The following is a 23,223-nucleotide window of genomic DNA, read 5'->3' on the forward strand; positions in this document are numbered from 1 at the left end:
TAAACAAGAACATGCAAGGTCAAGAATGCCATCTATGGAATTGAATACAAGAGTGAGTGATCATTTAGAGAGAATGAATGAGGACTGGATTGCAAAACTAATACACAAAGGTAGAATGAACAAATTGGGAGGAAGGAGACAACTGAAAAAATCACAGTTAGATGATGTTGATGAAATTCTTAAGAGGTGAGAAGTGAGGTGATATATAAAGTAGAGTATGGGCTTGGTACTTTTACTTACTGAGGATAATGATGACCGTCTTGATGAGGTTGATCATAGTTTCCTTGTAGCGTGGGTGAAATGTAGTATGCTTAGACATCCGAGCCATCTTCCGCTTGACGTAGATGAAAATGTGAGTATAGACAACCACCATAATGAGGAAGATAAAGAGATTGGAAAGTGCCCAGAAGGTCAAATATCTGCGACTGTAGAGAGGAGCCATCGTAGAGCAATCATTCAGCTGACACAAGCAGTGCCAGCCATATGAAGGGATAAGACCCAGTAGCAGGGCTGTTATCCAGATGCAGCCAATGAGAATAATTACCCTCTGGTTGGACATCTTGCTATGGAGCTGCATGGTGAAAATTGTCTGGTGACGCTCCACTGCAATGGCCAAAAGGTTGACAACTGAGGCAGTCAGGCTGGTGTCCAAGAGGCTCTGCCTGATAAACCAAGTCTTCAGAGAGAGTTTAGCTGTCCTTGGCCCAGTGTGAAACATCAGGAACATGTATGCAATCCCAGCAAAAAGATCAGCTGCAGCCAGATTCCCCAAGAGGTAATAGATAGGATAGTGGAATCGCTTGTTGATAACAATGGCTGTGATAACCAACAAATTGGTGAGCAGTACAATGATGCTGACTGTCAAGCCAAGGGCAACCACCAAGATATCCTTGGGTCTCCATTCATGGAATAGCTCTTTTCCACTGTTGTTATAGAAGAACTCTACTGTCATATTATAATAGCACACAGTCATCTTTTCAAAGAGTCAAGTCCTAATTGGAGAGAGGGAGAAACGAAATGACACAATCTGAGCCTTTAAAGAGAGAACAGAAGATAGGGAGAAAAGAAAGAAATGAAGTCTTTTGTTTACACAACCTTTAAAGAGAGGATAAAAGACATGTCTAGCTAATATCAAGTTCTTTGTCCACCTTGGACTTAATTCACTCGCCAAATTTCAACTTAAGAAAGTCCCAAACATTAAGTATTCCTCTGACACAATTATTACCACATGTCCCAATTCACTGAAGATAAACAACTAAAGACATTCTCTTCTACCAATAGTTGAGAATGATCTTAAAGAACACCCACTTCATAAATATTAGACATCTTCCATGTATGTAATTAGAAAAAAGAAATCCAATACTCTCCTATTATGTATCTCCAATTAGCAAGGCTAGTAGTAAGGAATGATGGGTGCTGTAGCCTAAAGGTTCTGGAAAGTGCCAGGTTACATACCTCTGCTCTGTCCAAGGCTTGTTGTTGTTTACAAAAGCTTCTTATTTGTCAGGATAAAAACAGCAACATTGCCGGTGATCTACAGAGAGCAAAAGAGAAAATAAAGAAGACATTTCTCTCATTAGGCTGATGTTAACAATATCGGTAGAAACCAACAAATCTAATCGGTTAGAAGTCTTCCACTTTCTTAGATCTGGGACACATGTTTTAAAATACCTAGAACCATTGTTTTCTTGTGAAGCCCATTTTTTTATTCTCTTCCTCTTATTTTCTGGTTTTCAGAAAAACAAATAACAATGAAATTAAGATGGTGGTAGTAACATTGTTCTGACCCAACATAAGTGCTCAGTGATCAGACATAAAACCTGAATGCTAGTTATTTAACTTGCACAGCTTTTTGCCAGAGGTGTAAAACTCAACTCCTCCTATATAATGGCACAAGGAAATGTGACAGTTAAAATTCTATCTCTTCTATATTCTAATACATTGTACAAGACCAAGTTTTGCAGAAATGTATCTTTAGCTCAAGAAGTTTACTAGTCATAGTTTTGCCATAGTTGTGCAGAAGAAAGAAATGGTTAAATATAGTTTCATGCCTTAGCTTTCCATCTTCCCATTTAAATCTTCTCCATGGATATAACCATGTTATTAAGTCTACACATGTCTTGCACCAAAATTCAGTTATTTTTAAGGTCTGGAAACAATTTTATCTTTGGAAGAGGCAATGGAGTAAATTAGGTAAAAAGAAAAAGAGGATGGTAGTGAGTTTCATGTTGTTTCCTAAGAAAAAGTAATCTTGTTAGGAGAGGAATTTAGGAAAAACAAATTAGCCCCTGAGAAAGATACTACTATGATTAATTATTATAACCATGCATAAATTAGCCAGTACATTTCCTACTTCATTTTGTAGTTGGTCTGGAATGGATTTGGTTGTATCCTGTCTCTCTTAGTAATGTTTGAATGATGTACTATATCTTATTCTGTTACTTATTTAATAATACTTATTAGAATAAGATTTTATGGACAAATGCCTAATGGAGTATGGGGTATATGCATACCATGCTTATTACATTCCATTTAGTATCAGCTCGAGCAGTTACAAGCTGGAATGCAATGGAATATAATATGTAAACACACACACACACACATTTGTTTTCAGAATAAGTAATGCAGATTTAGTTAGCTGCAGTTAGAAATTGGGTATGTTATAACATTTCCTATGTTTTGGCAGAGACACACAGTAAATCTAAGAGGAGCAGAGCGAGGCATAGTGCTGCCTTCTTGGCACACATATATCTTAACACCAATTTTGTTTTCTGTGCTTTCTTAGCTATCAAGCATTTTGCAACAGCTGTGAGTAAGATTTCTCTTTCTTTCTCAGACATTTCCAGGTCTGATGCTAGATCCTCAACAATCCTTTGCCCACATTAAAAGACTGGAGAAACAACAGCATTTATATCAACAACACAGTGTAGGCCAGCAGCTCCCAACCTTCTGATATATTCTCGCACCCCTTACAAAAGTTCAAAATAACGGCAACAAATTGGGTATATACACTATAATTTTGAAAACCCAAGTTTTCACACACCCCTAGAATATCGTCTTGCATCCCCAGGGGGTGCGAGCACCCATAGTTGGTAACCCCTGGTGTAGGCTATTGTGGATAGGCATTGATGTGAGCAAACTCCACTGCATACATTTGCACTATACCCACAAATTTAAGAATTCCTGCTTGAACCAGGAAAGTAGTAGAAAACTTCTGAAATATGATAAGGAGTCAGTTGGCACCTTTTTCAATTAAATGTTTTTATTAAAGGTTATAAACTGCCATGAGCTGTAGCTCATCATCAAATGCATAGAGTGGCTAGAGACTAAGGTAAGATTTAAATTAGAATTGAGATGGGAACAGGGATGGAAGTAGTTTGGTTATGTAGATGCAGTTTACATGCATTTTTCCAAGAAGGATTGCCAGCACCTGATCAATTAGCAATTACAATGGGTTAAAAGCCCACTGTATTTGTTAAGACCTTATGAGATTGCCTGAAACCCTTTGATTTTGGGGGGAGTTAAGCAATTAAAGCAAAAATAAGCTTTATGGTGTTTTAAAGTCAGGTAAAAGGTTGTTTGTTTGTTTGCTTGGGGGTTTTTTTTGGTCAATCCCACAAGGTGCTACCAGACTCCTTCTAACGTGGTCCTCTTATAATGTCAGCTTCTGAAGAATCTCAGCTTTCATTAAAAAGAAAAAGAAAAAACAACTACCAGTTTCTACTTTGGGAATATAATGAAATTGCAGGATGTAAATGCCCAAAATATATCCCTTTACAGCTAAAAAGGAATATCTAAAAGTACATGGGCTAAAAGGGTAGAGACCAGAGAAATATTTGAACTGTAAACAGACCAGATGGCCTCTCTCAACACCCTTCTGCCTGTGATTAGCAGGTCTTGTAAAATTATGGCGGAAGGAAGGAAGGAAGGAAGGAAGGAAGGAAGGAAGGAAGGAAGGAAGGAAGGAAGGAAGGAAGACCTTATTGATATAGATTACAAAACTAATATTTTTAATGCAGAAATTAAATCAATTAGACCCATGCTTTAAATATTCCTACTATGCAGCATTTCAGACTTGAAGATCAAAAGGTATTTTGAAATGCACGGAAGTACTCATAGTATTATTTAAATTTCCTAAAAACAGCTACATCTTTTATGAGATACATGGTTGTTCTCTACAGCTACAGCATGATCCTGGGGAAAAAACACATTTAAACTGTTGCAGTGAAGTCCTATATATGCACTCACCCATATTCTCCAAAGCAGCTTTTAGCATTCTACAATAATGCAAAGTGCTGTACAGCTTGATTTCCTAGTACATGATAGACACACAAACAACTCAAAACCCATAGCTATTTCTTTTAAAAAGAGAAAAACTAATACAAACTAACATAATGTAAGAAAAAAAAAAGAAACCAAAGAGAAAGCTAAAAGTGCAAGAAAGGGGGGGGGGGAAGAAGAAAGATAGAGCTTCTATCTTCTGTACAGCAATTATAAGTCCAAATTATAAATTTATGTCTTACTCAATGGTTGCAACATAACTCTTTTCTTTCTACAATATTCTGTCTAATAATCAAAACTGTAAACCAATCTGCAAATTTGCATAAATATCTAATTTGCGTTAAGAAGGAATCAACTAGACAAAGTGTTTTTCCACTTTAGGCCAAAATCTTTAGATTTGAAGTAGTACTGGGGAAGCACATGAACAGAAGGATATGGTTTGCAGAAATGAGAAGCTGATAGGAGATGAGGAATAACCGGGAGTATCACACTAGCCTTCACTTCACCCACTAAGTTTTGCTGAAGATGCAGAACCTTTGGGATAAGACAGAAGCCAAGCTAGGGGGGAAATTGCCCATATCTGATAAGAAACCCTTCCTCAGAAATATTTCCTCCCTAAACTGGATATGTAGGCGATGAAGATGTTAAAAGATTTTTTGTAACCACAGCTGCTCTTACTCAGAAAATATTAAAAAAAAAAACAATAATGCTGCAAGTTTTGTTTATCACTCTGTAACAAAACGGCGATTCCAATTCATTTTCATGTATTTCCAGCTGCAACCCCTACCCTTTTACTGGCACTCATTACAAGTTAGTAACTCTAAGACAGATGCCTGTTAAAACTCTCAAAGGGTACAAAACATGCAAATGGAATGCTGCTATTGCAAAAACTAGGTATAAGGTTTTGGCCAGAGTTCTCCTTGGCTAAGGATGTCGACAACTGTAGTCTAATTTCAAACTGGAGAAGACTAGCTAAGTGTGATTGCTATATGGATATGAGAAATCTACAACTGAATTCATACTGCTTGCTAAGCCAACATTTTTGTAACTATGATTTATTGAATAAATTAGTTTTCTGGAACTAAACTAGGACCAGACAAAGCACATGATAGATGATCATGATCCAGATCTATGACCCTGAACATTCCAGTTCCAGACTTTGTCGAAGGACTGAATTATTAGCATTGAATTCGATAATCTCATATCAGTCTAGAACAGTGGTTCTCAACCTTTTTAATGCCGTGAACTCCAACCGGTTGTAAGTCGAGGACTACTCAACTGGTGCAGCACCGTTTGCAGAATGGGACTTTTGGCGGGCTCAGCAGGGCAGAGACAGCCTGGACAATTCCTATTGGCTTTTGAAAGCCAATAGAATTAGACTCTATTCAAGAGAGTCTATTCTATTGGCTTTCAAAAGCCAATAGAATAAAAGGGAGTAGCACAGCTAAGGAAAAGGGGGAAAAAAATGGCGGACTGTGTTGTTTGGCGACCCCCGTGAAATAGTTGTTCGACCCCAAATGGAGTCCCGACCCACAGGTTGAGAACCACTGGTCTAGAAGATGACTAGGAAAGTCAAGGATCTCAGGATGTAGATTCCATAATTTAGTCACGCTAGTTAGCTGGAGGAACCAAGTAAAAGCAACTACCGGTAGTCCTCAACTTATGACCACAATTGAGCCCAAAATTTATGTTGCTGAGACATTTGTTAAGTGAGTTTGGGCCCATTTTACGACCTTTCTTGCCACAGTTGTGAAGTGAATCATTGCAATTGTCAATAAGACAACTGTTAAGTAAGTCTGGTTCACTCATTGACTTTGCTTGTCAGAAGATCACAAAAGATGATCACATGATCCCAGGACACTGCAAGAGGCATAAATATGAACCAATTGCCAAGCATCTGAATTTTGATCACATGACCATGGGGATGCTGCATCGATCATGTGAAAAATGGCCATTTTTCAGGGATGTCACTTTCTTCAGGGATGTTTGAACTCTGAACGGTCACTAAATGAACTGTTGTAAAGTGAGGACTATTTGTAATCTGCATAATTGCTCAGAACAAGGATGACGCTCAAGAATCCCCCAAATGTCTGAGAGCAAATCCTCTACCAGCTCCTTTTTCTCTGGAGAAATAATTTATATCGTTTACAAATTAAATGTTCTGAACACAGAATGAAACACCCATGGATTGTACCACACCTATAGACTGAATATCACCTCTACCGATAACAAATGGTTCTACCAATCATTATAACCCAAACCCATTTCTGAAAACTCAAAGGTCCTCTGAAGAAGATCCTCTGTAACACAAGGATCTTCTTCGGAGGACCTTTGAGTTTTCAGAAATGAATTTGGGTTATAATGATTGGTAGAAATCCAGTTAGAGTCCTTCTCCCATACTTAGTTATAGCTCTCCATTTACCGTATATGCCGGCATATTAGGCGACCCGGCGTATAAGACGACCCTAGCCGGGCCGCATTCCTAGAACGTCGTCTTATACGCCGGAAACTACCAGTATTTCTGGTGTATAAGACGACTCGGCGTATAAGACGACCCCCCGTCTTTGGTGCCGATTTCAGCGCTCGCGGAAGTCGTCTTATACGCCGGCATTTACGGTAATCCTTTTAGGCATCTATCAGTCCTGACCCCATGTATAGCCTGGTTGCAAGAAATATAAAGAGTGACACATCACCAGAAACTCAGGTAAAATTTATTCTTTGCTTTATAATAGAGATTCAAAAACTTGCTGAGTATTTGCTATCAAGTACAGATAAGACAAAAGCAAACTAAAAAATAATTTCAAAGCGATAATAAGCAGATACTGATAGAAGAGTTTAAAATGTTAATATGGGGGAGGTATTTTGAACTTCAGCTCCTATCAGTTCTTGGGAAAGGATTATGGATGCTATCTTCAAAAATTCTTGGGAGTTCCAGGATACTGATATATATTTTAAATGCTTCCAAGGCTAAATGGTGTACTGTATTGATTGAAGTTTCAGATTCCTGGGTTTAAGCAGTGATTTAACTGAAACTACCCACTTGCTGGGTTCACACATTACATTAAACCACAGTGCGTTTCTTTGGATCTGATGTTGCATGAACTCAGCAATTGTAGCTTGAAAAGCGTAATTTTAGCTTAGCAGAACACGAGAATCCAACTTCTGGCGTCAACAGGAGTTCAGAAACTCTGCACTAAATTCATCCCAAGCAACCTTAGGCTGTTGTTTTTCAGTGTGTCCTACCATACAAGTTTGTTGTGATTATAAAATGGAGAGCAGTCAAAAGAGGCATCTTTTCCCATCTTCTTTAAAGCAGTTCTTCCTAATTGATATGTTTCAGGATATATTGCATTTCAAATCCAGAACATCCGGATGGTTCCAGTTTGAACATGACATCTTTAAGAGAATATTTGAAAGATACATATGCACTTCCCGTTATCCCTGCTATACAGCTTGTCCTTGACTTATGACCATTGACTCCAAAATTTCCACTGCTAAGCAAGACAGTTGTTAAGTGAATCTTGCCCCGTTTTACAATTTGTCTTACCACAGTTGTTAAATGAATCAATGCAGTTGTTAAGTTAGTGACACAGATGTTAAGGGAATCTGACTTCCCCATTGACTTTGCTTTTCAAAAGATCGCAAAAGGTGATCACATGACCTCGAGACATTGTAACCATTGTAGATACGTGCCAGTTCTCAAGCGTCCAAATTTTGATCCCATGACCATGAGGATGCTGCAATGGTAGCAAGTGTGAAAAATGATCAGGAGTCACTTTTTCTAGGGGTGTTGTAACTTTGAACGATCACTAAATGAATGGTTATAAGTTGAGGACTACCTGTAATTGCAATTTCTTTCCTTTGCCCAGGAAGATGATACAGTCGTATTGGGTAATAGGAGTCATCCCCAAAGTCATCCCGGAATCTGTTTATTCAAAGAATTCCCCCTTGGCATCTGGCTGGCCTTGCCGAGTTGCCTGAGCTCTGGATGAACTAATTAGGCTATGATAGTATATTTGGTAATTGTGAAATAACATAGCACGTAAACAAATGGAAGACGAAAACAAGATGCTTAACCTCAGGAATTCTTCTGTGCAACTGGATTAGATCTTTTAATTATTATTTTTTTGCAAAGGTATCATTGGAGAACATTGCATGCTGGTTTCAACTTAAAATAACTGTTTTGACTGCCCAGAAATATATAGATTATTATAACTGCAAGGCTGAAAGGGCAGGGCTCAAGCTTCACTTCTGCCAAACTTTATCGGCTCAAGCAAGTTCACAGTTTCCCCTAGACTAGAGCAGTGGTTCTCAAGCTTTTCTTCACCACGAACCCCTTTTAAATACATTTTGTGGCCACGGATCATGGCCACGGCTCACTAAGATTTAACTCAAGATTTAAATTATAGCATTTCTTCAAGCCTTTGCGGACCCCCTATGACGACAATGCGGACCCCCAAGGGTCCACAGACCACAGGTTGAGAACCACTGCCCTAGAGAAAGTATAGAGAATATGCTATAATATTCTCACAGGATTCTCACAATGATTGCATCTAAATGATATCGGCGACATCAAGCTTCTCAGAGTGTTTCCATAGCCATTTACAAATTTTATTGATCAGATGGTTCCTTATTTTTTTGGATCACTGCCAGAATTTTCCCCAGGAAACCATTCCCCCCCCCCCTGATCTCTATACAAAAGAACATTTTCAGAATTAAATCCTGGTAAATAAAGCTGTTAAAATTTTCAAGGACATACTCTAAGTTGACAATTTCACCCCACCAGTATGCAAAATTGGTGTACAAATGGTATGCCATGGGTGGTGTCATTTGTAGGTGTCCCCAAAATTTAAATTTAACTCAGAGAAAATAATTTCACATAATAATGCAGTGCAGTGCCTGTAGAAGCCGGCACAGCTGGCCAAATGGCATTAGCTGCTCTTTCTCCCCAGCCCTGTCCTGGGGTTTCAGCTGATGCCAAACCTGAAACTCAAGTAGGCGTGTTTCCAAAATGGTACACCACACCCACCCAGATCTCAGTGATGCATGCCGTCTCACCCAAAACACAAAGGAAGGCCTGTTACAAAAGCAGGTTTGCCATAACCTGGAGAACAAGGACCCTGACAATCCAGATCAGGGCTCTTAACTAACAAATATGCTGCCTTTACGTGTCCCCTAAGACTCAGCTTCTCAGCAGGCATCTCACTCTAATTAAAGGGAAAAAAAGCTCCTATAATGCATCTTATTCACTTCTTGTATAGAAGTGTGCGGCGTGTGACCAAGCATTAGGACATAACACATTTTGAAGCAATGCTCATTGCCCTCTAAAGATGCACTGAAACATAATTAAATCTGGAATCTGAAATTACATAATGGCCACTGGTTATATAGTACTGAATTTTCTTTAGACATTTTCTTTATTTGGGCTTTTTCTTTGGCAGTCTCTGCAATGTACTACAACACCATTTCAATCAGCAGAAGAGCAGCGACTGTTACTTTACAGCACAGGTGTCAAATTGACGTGTCGCGATGTATCACGACTTTTTTTGCATTGCCAGTGGGCTGGCAGTTTGACACCCTTCCTTTACCGCAACTGATTGCTTTGTTTTTAAAGTGCCGAGTGAGTTATGATGAAAATAACTAGAAAGGGCCAGATAGGTTATTAAGACCTGACCATCCTTCACAGGACTTTTAAAATCTACTGTCTCTTTTCCCAAGTTGGCACCCTCCAGCAGTCCCAGCACCTCTGGAAGATACCAATGGGGGAAAGGTAGATCTTCCCAATGCCAATGTAATAATGCTAGAGGCAAATCATAAAAGTGGCTTTTGGCAAAAGAGAAATTATAATTGGTTCATTTTTCAGTGATGTCATAATGACTGCAGTTGTCAAAGAGATGCGAGTAAAGCTTGGGTTTGGTGAGGTTGGCAGATTTACTTTTAACTTAATATTGAATGGACAAGGAATTTTTTTTCTCTTAAACCAGCATCGAATGACTTTTTTTTTTAATCCAAAGGGTCCTTCCGATGGGCCGATGCCACCAATTCAGAGTGGAAGAAAGGAGAGATGAGTGAGTAAGAGTCTTCCCAGAAATTTACTTTCCCTCCTTACTACCTTTTCCATTAATGTAGTGGTGAAGAAATGACAAACCTCCAGGACAAAAATCTAAATATTTGTTTATCCTACTCATGGCTTTTACTTTGTAGGGCGTATCTAGCCATCCTTTTAGGATGGGAAAGCAAAATGCCAATCCCAGTGAAAACAACGAACCCCAACCAATGCATGTCATACAGCAGGGGTGTCAAACTTGCAACGTCACGTAACATGTTGCAATTTATCGCGACTTTTTTGCCATTGCCAGCAATGGGGTGGGCGCGGTTTCGCAATGATGCATCCGTCCCATGGGCCAGCAGTTTGACACCCCTGTCACAGAGAAACAAAGCAAAAATACTAAATTGTGAAGAATTTGCTGAAGAATTTAAATCTAAGACCAAGAAGGGCGACGGGCTTTCATTTCACAGGTTAAATCATGTAGGTTTTAAAAAAAAGGCAGTAAGTCCAAAATCATGCATAATAGTAAAGGTGAGGTCAGAAGCTGGAAACACAAACCTGTATTTCTCAACTTAACAACTTTTCCAGCAGTGAGTCACTTCCAGAAAGGCATGAGACACTTAATATATAATTAATTTGTATGAATATTGGAGGCCCCCCCCCTTTTTTTTTTTTGACTGGTTGTATAGTACGAATCCTCAAGAATCTTGCGGCTGGTGAATGGGTTTCTGTTGTGATTTACGGAGAAGCACTGAAAGTATTTTCAAAGAAGTTTCACTGCCATATTCCTACACATCCCACATTTTCCTCTGAACAGGTTTTACTGGGGTGATGGTGGCGCTTGTTAATATTGACATCATTTTCCCCAAACCTGCCAAACATGTTTAAGCAGAGGTAGCCACAGAACAAGATGTACAAGATACCGGCGCTACTCCGCCTCCCATACTAAAGGACATTACTAGCTTGTAACCAATGGCTGGAAAGCGAAGTTGTCTGCTTGAGGGACCCAAAACTTCAGCTGTAAAAGAGGAAGAATAAATGGAGAAGCAGTTCAGAAATCCGTTTGAAATGCAGAGAAGGAGAGATAAAAGTTGGAGTGGAGCCGGGGGTTTGTTGACAGGTAAATCCTTCTCTGATTTGCAGGGATGTCTGTCCTGGCTTTGCAATTAGCAGAAGCTGACCTTGGGACTGAGCATAGGGTGGGGGTGGCCACAAACAAGCCTAGACTCAACAATAAAAGGCTCTAACTGGTATGATATGACAAACAAAGAAGCCTGGCTGCTATTCAAAAACAGACGGCTCAGTTCTAGCTTCTAAGATGAAGTTGAAAAGAAGAGGCAGTTTATGGATTTACAGCAGGACTTGAATCCCAATGTGGCAGAGAGGAGTAAAAAAAAAAAGAAGAAAATTCGGAGTTTATTTTTTGTCATGTTGGAGGCACAGTTGTTATCAAATGATTGTTTTAACATTCTTTTGTTGTTGTTAACTCTGTACTGAAGTATTTCAAAGGCTTATATATCTAAGGTATTTCTAAGATGCTGGATACTTTTTTGTATTCCTAGAGGGTACAAATACACAGTAATTGAAGGTTTGGGCCTTTTTTTAGATTAATTGTTAAACCTGATACTTCTGCAAAATATTGCAACTTATTTTTTCATGAGTGTACCATGTTTGAGAAAGTTAATATTAAATACATCTATAGACGTTATAAATTAATAATGTCTCCCTATATTTGTCTGATTTTATTATTCACGTATGAAGTTTCTGTAATTTTACACTTTTTAAAAACTATATACAGTACTTCTGTAAATAGTAAAAAGGGGGTCAATGAGCATCCTTTTACCTTAAAAATGTTTTAGAAATAATTGTTTGGTGTTGTTGTTAGTTGCAAAGTCGTGTCCAACCCATCGTGACCCCATGGACAATGTTTTGGGGAGATATTAATTTCTAAAATATCCAATCTTTCTCCTTTTTTTTAACTGTTCATGTATGTTTTGGAAGCCTGTCATTTATTTTGTCAATAAAGTACTGTTTTCCAATCAAGATTTCATTGACTGCTAATTGTGAGGGTTTCTTTTTAATTATTATTTTCTGGTTTATGTATTCTCCTTGCAGTAGTTCTTTCATAGCCCTTCATATATTTTTTAAGTTGTTAGCTTTGCATAATTTTCTTTGTTCTGCTGCTTGATTAATATAAGATTAAAACCCTAAGTACTGAAAGAAAGATCTGTGTCAATATTTAACTACAGAATTGCTGTAAGTAAAACAATGGCCTTTTCAAAATTAAACATCTATGAAGATCCTAGAAAAAGTTTTTCACAGAATGGTAAAAGAATGATGAAACGTTCTATTTCAATTCAAAACAATCCAACGATCATTAGAAAGATAATCTGTAGTTCTCAAAAAAAAAAAAAAGACGGGAATCTACATCTAAATTATATTCTCAAGTTAGATCATCTCAGCCCATCCATTTTGAAAGATTTATTTATTAAATTTATAAGCCAAAATATAAAATAAGATCCAAAATGAGATCAGTGAGAACAGTGATAGATGTTGAAAATATGATTTGAATAAGTACTTAAACTATTTATTCTTTAAAAAGACACCTAAAATAACAAACAATATTACAAAGAAGGATAGGTACCTAGCAATTCTATAGCATGAATCTACTTTAACATCCCAAATGATCTATGTGGGTTTTATAATCGATACAGAACTGGCCAAATGAAAATCAATTCAGGTAGTCTTCAACTTATTACCATTCATTTACTGACTTTTCAAGGTTACAAGGCGCTGAAAAAGTGACTTATGACTGTTTTTACACTTATGACCATTGGCACATCCCCATGGTCACATGATCAAAATTCAGGCACTTGGCAATTTGCATGTATTTAGGATAGTTTCAATATCTTGGGGTGATGTCATAACTATTTGCAACATGTTTTGGAAGCCAGCTTCCAACAAACAGCCAATGGGGAAACTGAATTCACTAAATGACTGCAAGATTCACTTAACAACCGGGGCAAAAAAAAAGGTTGCAAAAAGGAGCAAACCTCGTTTAACAACTTCCTTGCTTAGCCATAGAAATTTTGGGCTCAACTGTGGTCATAAGTCAAAGACTACTTGTATATAGAATTAGGCTGTTATAAGAATTCGTAAACTCATAGTAAAGAAGAGATAAAGCAGCAATTAGAATATAAAATATTGTGGCTTTGTGGATTCATATAAACTATTTTTGTGTAAAAAAGTTAAAATAATTTACAAATCACCCAACAAGTGTTGAGAAATTAATATTAAATGACCTTTCTCCATGTAAAACACAATCTCCAAAATGTATGTGTTATTATTGCAAACAGATAACTGTACAGAAAACTATTCTCTAGGTTTGAAAAATGCAAGGGAGATTGATCTGGAAAACAGTTTGATATATGGCAAGCATTAAAGTGATTAGGGGACTATACAGTTATTTGAAGAGTTTGCGTCACTGGCATTTAACCTTCATAAAGAATTCCCCATATACCCCAAAACAACAACAGGAATTAGCTTTTTAGCTTTCATGGGTATATGAAAAAGTATCCGATTTTTGGAAAAAATTTTTTGATAAATTGAATGTTATAATGAAAAAAAAATACACCAATGTATTTACATATATTTGATGGAAAGGATAGGGCAGTGGTGGCGAACCTATGGCACGGGTGCTAGAGGCGGCACTCAGAGCCCTCTCTGTGGGCACGCACGCCATCGCCCCAGTCCTAGGCCTTCAGCTGGGTTTTATAAAACCTTTTTGCTTTAGGCCTCCACTGCCGTGTGCAAAAAAAAAAAGGGGGGGGTTTCAATCAGTCAATTTCAATTTCTCGCAGGGAAAAAAAAGTTGGAATTGATTGATTGAACTTTTTAGTCCCACCCAGTCTGCTGTTACCACTGCAGCCACGCCCACCCAATTGGCCAGGCCCACCCAATGGGCCACACCCATCCGGCACTCAACGATGCATAAGTGGGTTTTGGGTTGCAGTTTGGGCACTCAGTCTCTAAAAGGTTCGCCATCACTGGGATAGGGGCTAAAATATATTCGTGATTAAGGTAGCAGGCTAGAAACCAGGAGACTGAGTTCTAGTCCCACCTTAGGCAAAAAGCTAGCTGGGTGACCTTGGGCCAGCTCTCTCAGTCTGAGGAAGCAGGCAATGACAAACCACTTTCCAAGAAAACTGCAGGGACTAGTCAAGGCAGTCACCAGGAGCTTTGCTAGCTAAATTATTAATTGCTCAACATTGAAAATAGTTGGATAATTTATCAATTAAAAAAATTGAAAATAAAATTTGGTCAATAGTTCTATTTGAAAAAATATCAAAAATTTCCTAACTTGAAAAAACTGTATGACAAAGCCTCATTTGTCATTTGTCTGTAGTGGGAGAATAATTGATAATAAATCTTCTGTCAGCTGGATATGTGGAAATTATAATATGATTTGTAAGGAAATTAGAAAACATTGATGCTAAACTGGTAAAATGCCAATCAAAATATACAGTTGATTAAAATAAAATATAAAAAAAGAAAATGTCAAAAAGAAAGAAAGGAAAGCAAGTTCTGGCGGACTGCGGACTGCATGTAATTTTATGGTAGTTAATTTACACTGAAAAATGTAAACGAAGAAGAATTTTCTTACAGAAACGTTTAATAATGTATCTTGGATGTTTCTTATACTATGCACTTATGAGGGTTTTCTTAAGAAGATGGCTACTATTGCATAAGGATTTCCACCAACCAATCCCTGTAACATGTTAAAAAAATCAATCCAGTTTACCTGAGGTTTAAAATACCTGGCCAGCACTGGTGGTGAACTGAGAAGGTGCCATTGACATTTTCCCTGATCTCCTTACATGACAGATGCTTATAAGTTAACCAAAAACAAAGCTGATGAGAAAACCGCTAGTTTATCTTAAAAATAAGTATTTAAGTAAGTATGTATGCATGAGTTTTTTCAGTTATGGCCAGTCGTTCAAGAAACTCTGAACTAAAAATGTTTCCAATATCTTGGAATTCCTCTCCTTCAATTGTAGCTCCGAGGATGACATATCTGTCCTTAATCAATTAATGATTAAATTATTAATTTATGGTTGTTTGAGGAATTGCAGCAGAGGTATTACTAAATGGAGTAAATTCATTCAAGGCCTCAGTTTGAACCTGACAGATGATGAAGGACCATGGACTATGTGCTATGATCCAGATAACATTCACTACTGCCAAATGAGAACAGAATGCTCATTATGTGGGGTCAGGAATGCATTAGTTGGCTCTCAAGAGAAATAATGGCCTGTGATGATTTTCTGGAAAAGGACATAGGCCTTTTCCAACCTAGCATCTTTCAAATGGGCTGGACTAGAATTCTGACCATATGACACATGAGGATGATAGGAATTCTCCAACACATCTGGGGAGTGTTGGCTGAAGAAGACTGATGCCAAATAAAAACATGCAGCATATATGAATATAAATATAAAGGCTAGCTCAGGATATTTTGCTCTTTCTGGAGAAAATTCCAAGCAAAATCCACCACTATTTTATTTTACCTCACACCATTTCACCTCTCATTAGAATGAGCAAATTGTTTGTAAAAAAATTAAAATAAAATTGACTTAATCACTTCAGACCAACAACTATCCTAATTGGTATCAGGTATTTGAGTATTCTACTCAATTAACCAGCTAAGGTCTTCTTCATATTGAGCGTATTCAGCTATGTGAAAGGACAGATTCATTGTGTGGAAGGAAGAGCAGTAGGAAATGAGAAGAGAAAACCTATGTTCAGACAATATACTCAGCTAGGCCCTGTAAATCTGGTAAAGGTAAAACTAAGAGTAAGGCATAAAGTCACAATTCCTTTTATCAGTCTTTCTTTTAGCCTGCCCTCCTTTTATGTCCTTCAGATCCAGGAGGAGGGTTTTATCCAAGGCTAATTCTTGGAAAGCAAGAAGCTACAACTCTTAAATAGGTTTACTTTAGGTACAGCATCTCTTCTGCTTCCCTTTGTTTATGGAGACCCTTCTTTTATGGGCATAGTAACCAGAGAGCCCCCCCCCAAAAAAAACAATATTTTTTTTTTACTCTGAAACAAAATTAACCCAAGATTTGGTAGTAATTAGCTAATGCAAAAATTGTTGTGGTCCTGATTACACAAGAAACAGATCCTTTGGTGCCAGACCAGGGGGAATATTTTTTATTGATGCCAGCCCAACATCTTAAGTGCTACCCCTCAAGCAGCCTAAATATACCACATAAATGCCTTCCCCATGGTTAGTAGCACATTACCTTTAAACTTTGTGTGAACACACCCCTAACCCTTTGAATTAGCACCTGCGATTCCTGGCTCCATTTTAATCTTCAGCGAAACCTAAAAATCCTCCCTAGCTGGCAACTTTCTTCCAAATAAACCGTTCAATGAAAAAACAAATCACGTTCTGCTCTAACTATGGACTCCATTATTATCTTTCATGTCATCTTATTACTGTACATAGTTCTGCAACTCCACTTGCTGGGGGAAAAAACAACACATAAACTAACTCTTATATACTGTATGGAAATGATGATTAACTAGGATTGTTAGCATGGAACTTCAGTGTTTGAGGGAATGATGGACGCAGATATGAGCTTTTTCATCAGAACGGTACCCTCATCACCATCGGAGCAATGAAAATCTTAGCCCATCTTTACTAACCATGAGGACCAGAAACATTTTTTATCAACCCTGAGATTCTTAAAATTCCAACCAGCTGGGAAGAAGCCATTTCTTGCCCCAGGCCTGATGAGACAGATGCACCTTCCTTCTTCCTGCACCCTTTTTTAAAAACTGTATTTCCCCTAAGCAAGTTAAGGCTCGTTTTTCAAGGCTAACCTTTCAAAATTAACATGAATTTCTCTGCCCTTCCTCCTTCCCGACCTGGCGTTGCGAGACCAGGTCCGGCGGAGGAAGACCCAGCCAGCATCCCTCACTACTTACTTGGAATCGTTGGGGAGGAGTCCTTTCCCGAGAGAAACGAGAAAAGACTTCTTTACCTCGCAACAGGAAGAGGCTAAAACAAATTCCAGAGGACCGACCTTACTTTTCATTGTTTCAAAGCAAGCTGCGGGCGGGCTGGCCGGCCGGCTGGCTCTTGCCCGTGCAAACTTTCCGCGCCCTACGACCCTCCCTTTTTCTTTGCACTGATGCGGAAAGCCCTTACCTGAGAACAGGAGCACACCTCCCACACGCTGATTTGGCCCTTTGTTTTGGTTTTTACCGCTGATCTCCCCACCCCTGGGAGCGAGGGTGCTTGCTGGAGCGGGAGCCCCTAGCCATGGGTGGGCAGCTTCGGCCTCTCCTTTATTCTCCTTTCCTGGCTTGTCAAAAAAAACTGGAAGGAAAAACCCCGCTACCACGCCGAGTAGCTTCTTGTCACCGCGGACGCCTTTGGAAAGAGTGATTCTGCAAGGCAATGTTGCAAACTGCCTCCTTCCCTCGGCCCAGCCCTCTCGGTGGCCTCCCCGAGGCCCGCCTTCCTCTTCGCCTAGCAAGAGACCTGAGCCACCCAGGAATTGTAACCTGAGTCTAGTTAACGGCCTTCATATGGTTCTGAAGTGGCTGAGCCTCTGTTGTCTCGAAAATCGTCCAGTTCTGCCTGGAAAGCTGGAACGTGTGAGGGGCTCGGCAAAGGAACACGGGGGGTTCGGTATTCTGGCTGGCTTTGGAAGAAGAGGGAAGGGAGCTCAATGGGAAACCCTAAGCCTGGAGGAAGAGATAAACAGGGCTTCTACTACTCGAGAGTGTAGAGAGAGAAGGAGGAGGGGGTGAAGGAATCCTCTTTGTACTCAGCAGAGAGGTTTGGTGGGCAGAGACCTACACACACCAGGCAGGATTTTGATTCTGACCCCAGGTTTAGAAAGCAAAAGGTCTAACCTGAGATTTTTAACTGGTCCTTTAAAGATATAATGGACTACAGAGCTCATCATCTCCAACCAGTAGGGCCCATGACCATGTTGGCTGGGAATGATGGGGTTCACTCCCAACACATCTATATGTGCCCTGTTGGAAAAGGATATTCTAAAGCAGGAGTGTCAAACTGCCAGCCTGCGGGCTGGATCCATCATAGCGAAACCGTGCCCTCCCCATTGCCAGCAATGTCAAAAAAGTCACGATATGTCACGTGACATTGCGAGTTTGACACTCCTGTTCTAAAGAATTTTATGTGACTGCGTTTATATGATACATTTTGCCCTGATTAACCGAGTTTAGTTTAATTCATCAATATTCGGAGTCTCTGAGCCTAAGACATAAACTAATCATAAAAGGTTTGCTTTGCACTGCACACTATGCTAAAATATCATTGCCTAGTTGTGGTTCAATGTGTTGGGTAAACACATAGAACCATAGGTCTATTAAACCTGTGGCTGAATTGAGATAAGCCAGATTCAAGCAAGCCATATTCATTGTAATATATAAATCAGTCATTGTAGCTTATTCAACAAATCACTATTAAAACAAAATTAGTACTATGTATCAGCCTGCAAAGTAGTTTATTCTTCTTGTTAGGTTTATATCTTCTTAAATTTATGTAAAAAAAATAAAGTTAAGTTGATACTTATCTGGGGTAGCACATAAAGCAAAACCATGGTGCAATCTGGTTCTGTGTAGAGTGATTGTATGGACTTTGCCATTAGGTTCAAAACTATAGTTTGTAACTTAGCATGAGGCATGGTGGCTGATTGAACAAGTTATATTGTATGTAAAAATATTGTGATCTAGAATATCTAGAATGATCTAGGGACTAACTTGTCCCAAATGATTATGTTCCTTCTGTGAGGTTATCTGATTCTAAACAGCCTGCTCAAGGTTTTGTCCCCAGAAGAATGTGGGACAGAAAACAGGCCGCCTATGTGGTAATGTCAAACTTGTGGAATGTCACATAACGTAATATTCAGGAAAAAACCTACAAACAATTCTTTTTAAGTAGGCCTTCAACATACTGGATACCTAATCTGATCAAAGTTGGGTGACTATTATATTTTATGCTGGTCTGATTGTTTTTGTACTGGAGATGTTTTTAGGAGATCACTTTTTACTTTAATATTAGTGTGCCTACTGAATTGCTTGATTGGGATGGCATAAAATATTAATACATACATAAGTAATATGTGAGCTCTTCCCAATTTTTTTTTGTTTTGTGTATGTGTATGCCTTCAAGTTAGTTTTTGATCCCTGGCAACTGCATTAGCTAGTCTGCAGTTTTCTTGGGAAGATGTTTTTAAAAGTGGCTTTGCCTCCTTCCTCAGACAGACTGGCCCAAGTCCCCCACTGGCTTCATGTTCAAGGTGGGACTAGAACATATCCTGATGTCTTAACACACTACATCAGACATGTCAAACTCGCGATGTCACGTGATGTCGCGCAATGTATCGGGACAGTTTTGCCATTGCCAGCAGTGGGGTGGGCGCACCTTCCGGATGATGCATCCGGCCCATGGGCTGGCAGTTTGATACCTCTGCACTACATCAAACTGGCTTTTCTACTCAAGGGTGCTTCTATGGATGAGCAGTTTCTAGGTTATAGTTTAGCTTCTAGGAAGGCTGTTGTAGGAAGGGTATGCTGGAGAGAAAAGTGGAAGGAAGCAAGGGATTAAAATGATGAAATCTCTGATTAGGAATTGATGTGGTTGCTGCAAACAAGATTTGTAAGAAGATCAGTCATGTGATTGTGGGAAATCCCACATCTTAAGCCTTATGAAATGTTTTGACCCTTATTTGGGAATAAGTCCTATTGAATTTCTGAGGGGGAAAGTTAATTCGAGGTACAGTTTTTAAGATCAGCTAGGAATCCCAGCTCTTTTCCTTGTTTGTTTGAAAATTCGGTGGAATGGGCAAGCAAGGCCCATGTGTATTTATTCAGAAAGGCATCCTGCTGTTCTCAGTGGAACTAATGTCTAAGCACACTAACTTGAAGAAAAGCAAGCTCCGAAGTAAGTGAGGCTTGCTTCCGGATAAATAGATAAGGTCATTGGGTTGAAGTAGCCAAACTAGCAAAAGTAAGGCTGCAGTCTAATGGTGGATAATGGGTTGCTAGCTTGAAGCAAGGCAGCCTGATCTGATGCAATTGCAATTTAAGTCCAGACATTAGAAGCAAGGAGAATAAAAGAAGCAGTTATATTTTTGGGTTGGTTCCTTTACCTGTTAATCATATATGAGTATAGTAGGCTGAGGAAAGGGGAAATGATGGTCCTTTATACACAGGGATTTTAGTTAGAAAGCATTGACAGAGTGAATAGTTAGTAAGACTACACTTAAAACAGTCTCTGCACATTTCAAATATTTTTCTTCAATAATGAAAGTTAGATTTTTTAAAAAAAATCTGATACAAACAAGTTCATTATGTCAAAAGTTTGTTATTTCTCTACATAATGATTATGTAAATACAAACCAGAGAGGTGACAGAGTTTATTCTGGTAACATTACAACACTGTTGTAAGACCTGAAGGACCAGGTTGGAGACAGAGCATCATGGAGAAAATGTATCCTTGTCATTGCTAAGAGTCAGCATCAACTTTATGGCACCTAATTAAAAGCAACAATAATGCAGAAATTCAATACTGTAATACAGGCATATACCACAGGGCTGTTTGAGTTTGGTTCCATCAATGTCTTGAAGCCCAATATGCTACCATAGGTTTGTGGCCAGGATAAAATGAAGGGAAATTCCTACATTTTGTAATCTCAATTTCTTAAGAAAAAAGACTGGAGAGAAAGAAAAAATAAATTATCCTCTTCCTCCTCCTCTCCTAGAATCATGGTGGGACCTCCTGCCTTGACTCAGTTCCTGAACCTGGTTTCCAAGTAATAAGGTGATTGTGACATAGATCACGCATTGCACTAAGCCATTATATGGTTTTTGGCTTAGCGTGTTGTGCAGTCATCAACCTCTTACTGTATATTTAATAAAGAATACACCATGATGCGATGAGGTGAGGCAGAAACGAGGCTTAGGGAATGATGACACTTGAAGAAGACATTGAGAATGATTCATTTTAGCAGATCTGAGGATTTTTCATCCTTTGTATATTATTGCATCTGATAGCATCTCACACAGTTCCCAAGACAGGGGGGGGGCGAGAGAGAGAGAGAGAGAGAGAGAGAGAGAGAGAGAGAGAGAGTGCCCTCCCAGTATGTTCAAGTCTGACTGAAATTTCTGGGAATTATCACCCCAATCTATCAAGAAGGCTCTAATTAGAGAAATTTGGGGGAATCTTGGGAGTTTTCAACAGACAAAATTGTTGTATCGCATTAAGTACTTGAAGTACTGATTAAAAGCCCTGAGGGCTCTCTCCTTATGTGCCTCATTACTGCCTTTAAAATTATGATCGCTGATTTTGCCTTCAGAATTGGCTTCAGTTCTGCTTTTCTTTAGTAGTACCTTATCTGCAAAGGACACTAAATCAGCCCAGTCATGTTCCCCTCAAGCCCCCACCCCACTCCCAGCATCCTTCCAGTGCTGCTGTTTTGCTTTTGGTAGAAGCTCTGCCATTAATTTTCTTCTCCTCTTCTGGAGTTCCCGCTGGGGCCCCATCCCCCATTCTTGAACAAGTCAGTGAATTATAGCGCTCCTGTCCAAAAATTTCTGCAGGGCATGCAGGAAGTAGAATAGTTTTTTTTTCTTTTTTCTTTAGAAGGGGGCCATAGGGATGTTAGGACTCACCCTCACCCTCATCCGCCCCCACCCCCTCCCCCTTATAGCCAGCTGTAGCATAGAGTAATTTAAAACCAACTTGCTGTAATAGCTGCCATATGCGTGAGGTTTCTCCATCTCCCCTTTCTCAGGGTGTGAGTCATCCAATTCCAGGCTAAAGATGACACAAAATAAAGATTTTCTGAAAATAATAGTAAAGAGCCAGGATTTTCTCTTAAGAAGGATGGCAAATGTAACCTAACTGAAGGAGGGTGGAACATTATCTCGATGGATGGGGGGGGGGAATCAAATTCCTAGGTATGTCAGCATCAGATCTGAAGATTTAGAAAACAGCAGTTCTTACCTAAATGTTGGAAGAATCAATAGCTAGCTCTTAATTTGTGCTTTCTTTAGTCCCTTGGTGTTTGTTAGAGCAGGAATAAGCCAGTATTCTAGGTTCAGACATGGTCAGTATAAGTAGGATTTGTGATTGAAAAAAAAAACCCATGTCTTTTTCCTTGGGTTTTGGAGCTAAGCCCAAACCCAGCAAGTTACATCAGTTTGTGCTACATATAAATTTTGCAGTTAGTAGTATGACATACAGTTGCTCGCTTAATAATTGTCTTATAGAAGCAAAGTTAAAACTGCAGTCCAAAATCATTGTAATTCATTGTGATATTTCTGCAAGAGAATTTTTTAGCTTCCTTGGTCATACATATCCTCGATTGTACTTTATGGTACAAATATTTAGCCTGCTGTGACTAATTCCATAGAAGGCCTTCCAGTCAATAGTGTTCGACTGATTGATAGATAGACAATCTGTGACTACTTCTCCACCAGATGGCGCTCAGCATGGCTTACAATTAAAAATCCATAAGAGCATGTGGGGAAAAAAAAAACTAAAAGCATCAACAACAAAAACCACCTAGATCAGCTTTTCCTAATCAGATCTCTTCAAAATAAATCTAATCTAATCCATCCAGAGAATAATAGATTAGGGAAGGTTGCTACACATGGTCCATATTCCCAATCAGTGGAAAATGTATCAAAAACAGTACAAACAGGATCTCCAATTTATAATTCAATTATAATAGACTATACCTAATCTATAAATTGGAGATGCCATTTGCATTTTTACCCAGCATTTTTTCCACTGCACGCACCGTTCATCAAGGCTTATGAGAAGTGCAAGGAGGAAGAGAAGGAGG

The 23,223-nt window shown here is 39.0% G+C and overlaps 1 protein-coding gene across 6 annotated transcripts in view; it reads right to left on the reverse strand.

The window, feature by feature from the left end:
- LPAR2 (lysophosphatidic acid receptor 2) overlaps positions 1-23,223 on the reverse strand; it is a 74,685-nt gene that overhangs the window by 24,168 nt on the left and 27,294 nt on the right. For 4 of the 6 annotated variants that reach the window (XR_005557548.1, XM_039350381.1, XM_039350375.1 and 1 more), the window contains exons 1-3: positions 17,547-17,794; positions 1,456-1,534; positions 241-992 (exon numbers count right to left, since the gene is read on the reverse strand). Coding sequence is in view for 5 of the 6 variants with exons in the window: in XM_039350381.1 (XP_039206315.1) it covers positions 241-973 (733 nt within the window). In the remaining variant the exon portion in view is untranslated. Of the gene's footprint in view, positions 1-240; positions 993-1,455; positions 1,535-17,323; positions 17,500-17,546; positions 17,795-23,223 lie in introns of those variants that run through there. The other 2 variants (XM_039350376.1, XM_039350379.1) reach the window with 2 other exon arrangements.

Source organism: Crotalus tigris, unplaced genomic scaffold (assembly GCF_016545835.1).
Source record: "Crotalus tigris isolate CLP2741 ecotype Arizona unplaced genomic scaffold, ASM1654583v1 scf7180000018323.1251302, whole genome shotgun sequence".
Taxonomy (NCBI): Eukaryota; Metazoa; Chordata; class Lepidosauria; order Squamata; family Viperidae; genus Crotalus; species Crotalus tigris.